The sequence below is a fragment of the Otolemur garnettii genome, unplaced genomic scaffold, assembly GCF_000181295.1.
Source record: "Otolemur garnettii isolate 467f Iridium unplaced genomic scaffold, OtoGar3 scaffold00096, whole genome shotgun sequence".
Classification (NCBI taxonomy): Eukaryota; Metazoa; Chordata; class Mammalia; order Primates; family Galagidae; genus Otolemur; species Otolemur garnettii.
This window is the reverse complement of record NW_003852491.1, coordinates 7,872,607-7,876,778: the sequence shown is the minus strand read 5'-3', so window position 1 is coordinate 7,876,778 and position 4,172 is coordinate 7,872,607. Positions and strand designations below refer to the sequence as shown.

At 53.6% G+C, this 4,172-nt stretch overlaps 1 protein-coding gene across 2 annotated transcripts; it reads left to right on the top strand.

The window, feature by feature from the left end:
• The first annotated feature begins 975 nt into the window (after positions 1-975).
• On the top strand, positions 976-3,396 carry VKORC1 (vitamin K epoxide reductase complex subunit 1). 2 transcript variants are annotated; one of them, XM_003795831.3, is made up of 3 exons: positions 976-1,288; positions 2,359-2,468; positions 2,918-3,396. In XM_003795831.3, the coding sequence occupies exons 1-3, from the start codon at positions 1,035-1,037 to the stop codon at positions 3,124-3,126; spliced, it is 573 nt and encodes a 190-aa protein (XP_003795879.2). In that variant the 5' UTR covers positions 976-1,034; the 3' UTR covers positions 3,127-3,396. The 2 variants fall into 2 exon arrangements, with proteins under 2 accessions (XP_003795879.2, XP_012664384.1); XM_012808930.2 differs by lacking the exon at positions 2,359-2,468 and having other exon boundaries at positions 1,055-1,288.
• The last annotated feature ends 776 nt before the right edge of the window (positions 3,397-4,172 follow it).

Genomic DNA, 4,172 nt, shown 5'->3' with positions numbered 1-4,172 from the left:
TGGCTGGCACCTTAGCCACTTGAGCCACAGGCACCGAGCCTAGAAACAAGTTTCAATGTAGAGGACAAGAAAGGAGAGGTTGAAGGTATAGAAGAGACAGATCATCAACAGATCGCATGTCTGTGAAGGAAAGCATTCAACTGCCTACAGAAAGCTCGGACAGGAGGGATGACTGTTCAGTTGATCCATACTTGGGTTTTGGGAACTACACACCGCATAGTAGACAAGTATTGTTGTCAAGAGAGTGGTCAAGGCAATAGCGCTGGGAATTTATGGGTGAGAGGGAGAGGAAGACCAGCCAGCCCTGGTGAGACAGCAGGAGGGAATGGCTAAGCAACCTGGGAGCACAGGAGGCTATTGCACCAAGGGTGTCTGAAATAATTTTAGGGTGGCTTGGCGCCCGTAGCACAGTGGTTAAGTCGCCAGCCACAAGCACCGAGGGTGGTGGGTTCGAACCTTGCCCAGGCCAGCTAAACAAGGACAACTGCTACAACAACAACAAAATAGCCGGGCGTTGTGGTGGGCGCCTGGAGTCCCAGCTACTTGGGAGGCTGAGGCAGGAGAATCACTTAAACCCAAGAGTTTGAGGTTGCAGTGAGTTGTGACGCCACGGCACTCTAAAAGGGCGACAAAGTGAGCCTCTGTCTCAAAAATAATTTCAGGGAAGATGGGTTCCTAAATAGGTGGCAGTATCCCCTGATCCGCTGGTCTCTAGGTCTCGGATATTCCAGTGCTTAGAACAGACCTTATCATGGGCTAAGCATAAAATACTGCCCCTCACATCAGTATCATTTAAAACTCTAGAGACTCCATTTCTCTTGCTGTCTCGAAGCCGCCGCGACTACAACTCCCGTCATGCACGGCGGCTGCCTTGTCGGTGATCTCCCACCTCCCTGGACGCTTTGCCAGTCCCAGCGTTCCTTGTTATCTCGGTATTTTCCTGCCTCGCCTTACGCTGTTGAGACCTACGAACAACCAATTGGATCACGGAGTGGGAGACCTGGCAGACCAATCGTCCCAGCCATAGGGGCGGGATGGGCAGGGACAGATTCTGTCCCGCCTCTTCACCGTGGCAGGCTCTCTCCTCGCTGGCGCCTCGGGCTGGACCTGTAGATATGGGTACCTCCTGGGGGAGCCCCGGATGGGTGCGGCTCGCTCTCTGCTTGGCAGGCTTGGGGCTTTCTCTCTACGCGCTGCACGTGAAGGCGGCACGCGCCCGGGACCGAGATTACCGCGCGCTTTGCGACGTAGGCACAGCCATCAGCTGTTCGCGGGTTTTCTCCTCCAGGTGCGTGCGGGAGTGAAAAGCTCCGGGTACATGTGCTTGAAGGCAAGATTGCTAAATGATTCTGGACTCTGGGATCGAGGTGCCCAGGGAACGGACGCTTGGGGGCCGAACTACTCGAGGGTGTGTTGCACAGGCGCTGGGCTACTCAGAGATACTCTTGTTGCAGACAGACTACGGGGCAGGGGACTAGGGATTCGCGCTCCGATCAGATGTCAAGGAATAACGGTGACTGGGAAAAAGAGGAAGGTAGGGTAGCGCGTAGGGACCGATGGTGGTCTTTAGGATGGCAATCGGGGGCGCTGGTGATTGCCGTGCCCAGGGACAAGGTGGCTGGGTCTGGTTGTGCTTGAGGACCAATGTTTAGCGATGAAGGAATACGAAGGAGGAGAATGGGTGGCCAGGGAATTGGAGATTTGAGGGGTCTAGGGCAAAGACAGTTTCCCTTGTTCCCAGGCTCTGGTAACTCAAATGGGGTCAATCCAGCTGTGCTTTCTTAAATTATTGGAGGAGGCCGGGCGACGTGCCTCACGCCTCTAATCCCAGCACTCTGGGCGAAGTGCTCTGCGAGGAGGCCAAGGCAAGAGACTAGCCTGAGCCAGAACGAGACCCCGGTCTCTAAGGGGGTTTCTAAAAATAGCCGGGCTTTGTGGCAGGCGCCTATACTCCCAGCTAGTGGGCAGGCTGAAGCAAGAGAATCACTTGAACCCAGGAGTTTGAGGTTGCTGTGAGCTTTGACATCTTGGCACTCTACCAAGGAGGACAAAATGAGACTCTGTCTCCCCCACCCCACCCCACCCCCACACAAAATTGGAAGTTTAGGATGAAAAGAGGGGCCTATGGAAGAGCGATGGCCAGGCTTGGACTCAGGATTGGAAATGATAGGGGCAGTGATATGGAAACCTGACTTGGCCAAAGGTACTAGGCACCAGGTCATCCACCCTTGGACTGGGGGGAAGGGGGAAATGGGAATAGGGGACAGTGACCTCCTGGAAGTCACCTTTCCAGGACTGGGTCCAGGCACTAGGTTGACACTCCTAACCTGGGTCCCCTACCATAACCACCACCACTAGGTGGGGCCAGGGCTTCGGGCTGGTAGAGCACATGCTGGGACCGGACAATATCCTCAATCAATCCAACAGCATATACGGTTGCATCTTCTACACACTACAGCTGTTGTTAGGTAAGTGGCCCTGCCCCTTCATGGCAGGCCTCTTCCCCTTGGCCAACCCCAGGCAGCTGACAGCCAGCTAGCTGATTATCACTGAGAATCGTGGGAGTGAGGAGGCAAGAGCAAACAGTCTTTTAGCTGGTTTAGATACTATCAGAAGGTGAAGGGCCCTTAAAAACACCCTAGGACCCCAGGGTGGAAAAGACTCAGAAATTTCTTTTTGAAGGGAATCCAAGGGTGATCTTTTATCTCATGTGGAGCTCAATGGGAAAATTCACTATTTGGTCCTAGGGAAAACTGAACAGAAGGGAACCAAGGTCCTGGAGGGGGCCTGGTGGAGCCTCTTGTTTTAGACACTTCCTTGGCAGCTCCTGCTGTCTGAGTGGCCCTATGAAGTCACCGCAGTATTTCAGAGGTGGCCAGCCCCTGAAGCCCATGTCTCACCCTTTTCTGCCTTGCAGGTTGCCTACGGACACGCTGGGCCTCAATCCTGTTGGTGTTGAGTTCCCTGGTGTCTCTGGCTGGCTCTGTCTATCTGGCCTGGATCCTGTTCTTCGTGCTCTATGATTTCTGCATCGTTTGCATCACCACCTATGCCATCAACGTGGGCCTGATGTTGCTAAGTTTCCAGAAGGTCCGAGAACCCCAGGACAAAGTTAAAGGGCACTGAGCCCTCACCCCAAGCCAGGCTGGCTTTGTCTCCTTTGCTTTAGCATATGAGCCTTGCTCAAGCGGGTCGCTAGAAGGCCTACTAGATATCCCCCTCCTCCAGCTACAAGACCCAAACTCAAGACAGTGGACCAAGTATGCCATGTTCTCTTTTTTCTACCCGGTCTCTTTGGTTCTGTCCCCAAGGGCTGGTTTCCAAAGCTCCTGCCACTGCTCAAGGAGGGAAGATTCTGAGCAATAAAATTTCTTAAATAAATTGGCCAAGTCTGAACCATCTCTCTGCCACGGACCTTGGTGTTGGCCCTCCCCCAGTGTTTGCCTTCTCTGGAACTGAGAAGGATGTGAGTCAGAGGGAGTTAAAGGGCCTACTGAGAAGGGTGATTTATGGTTAATTCCATCTCTGGCATGGAGTCAGCAAGGCCTGGGGTGCTATCAGCCCCTACCCCCAGAAAATAGGCTGGCAGCTTGTCCCTGCTGCCCACAGGAGTTAGGCCTCCTTCCTCTCCATAAAGGGCTGAACACATACCTGCAAGGGCAAGCTGCCCTTCTGGTTCTGTCATGGTTACTGAGAAGTTCTTCCTATAGTTTAACCTAAACCCTTCCAGCTGCTTTCTCTACCATCTTAAGCCAGTCTTGGTAGCCCTAGAGGACCAGGGCCAGGTTGTGGGTTTTTTTGTTATTTTTCTTAACACATGAGCATTTGCTCATATGTCAAGCACTCTTTAGGAAGCTGTAAACAGGGGCTGTGCCTGTGGCTCAGTGAGTAGGGCACCAGCCCCAACTACCGACGGTGGCGGGTTCAAACCCAGCCTCGGCCAAACTGCAACAAAATATAGCTGGGCATTGTGGTGGGTGCCAACTACTCGGGAGGCTGAGGCAAGAGAATCACCTAAGCCCAAGAGCTGGAGGTTGCTATGAGCTATGATGCCATGGCACTCTACCGAGGGCAACAAAGTAAGACTCTGGGCTTGGCGCCTATAGCTCAACCGGCTAAGGCACCAGCCACGTACACCTAAGGTGGCGGGTTCGAATCCCCAGCCCAGACCC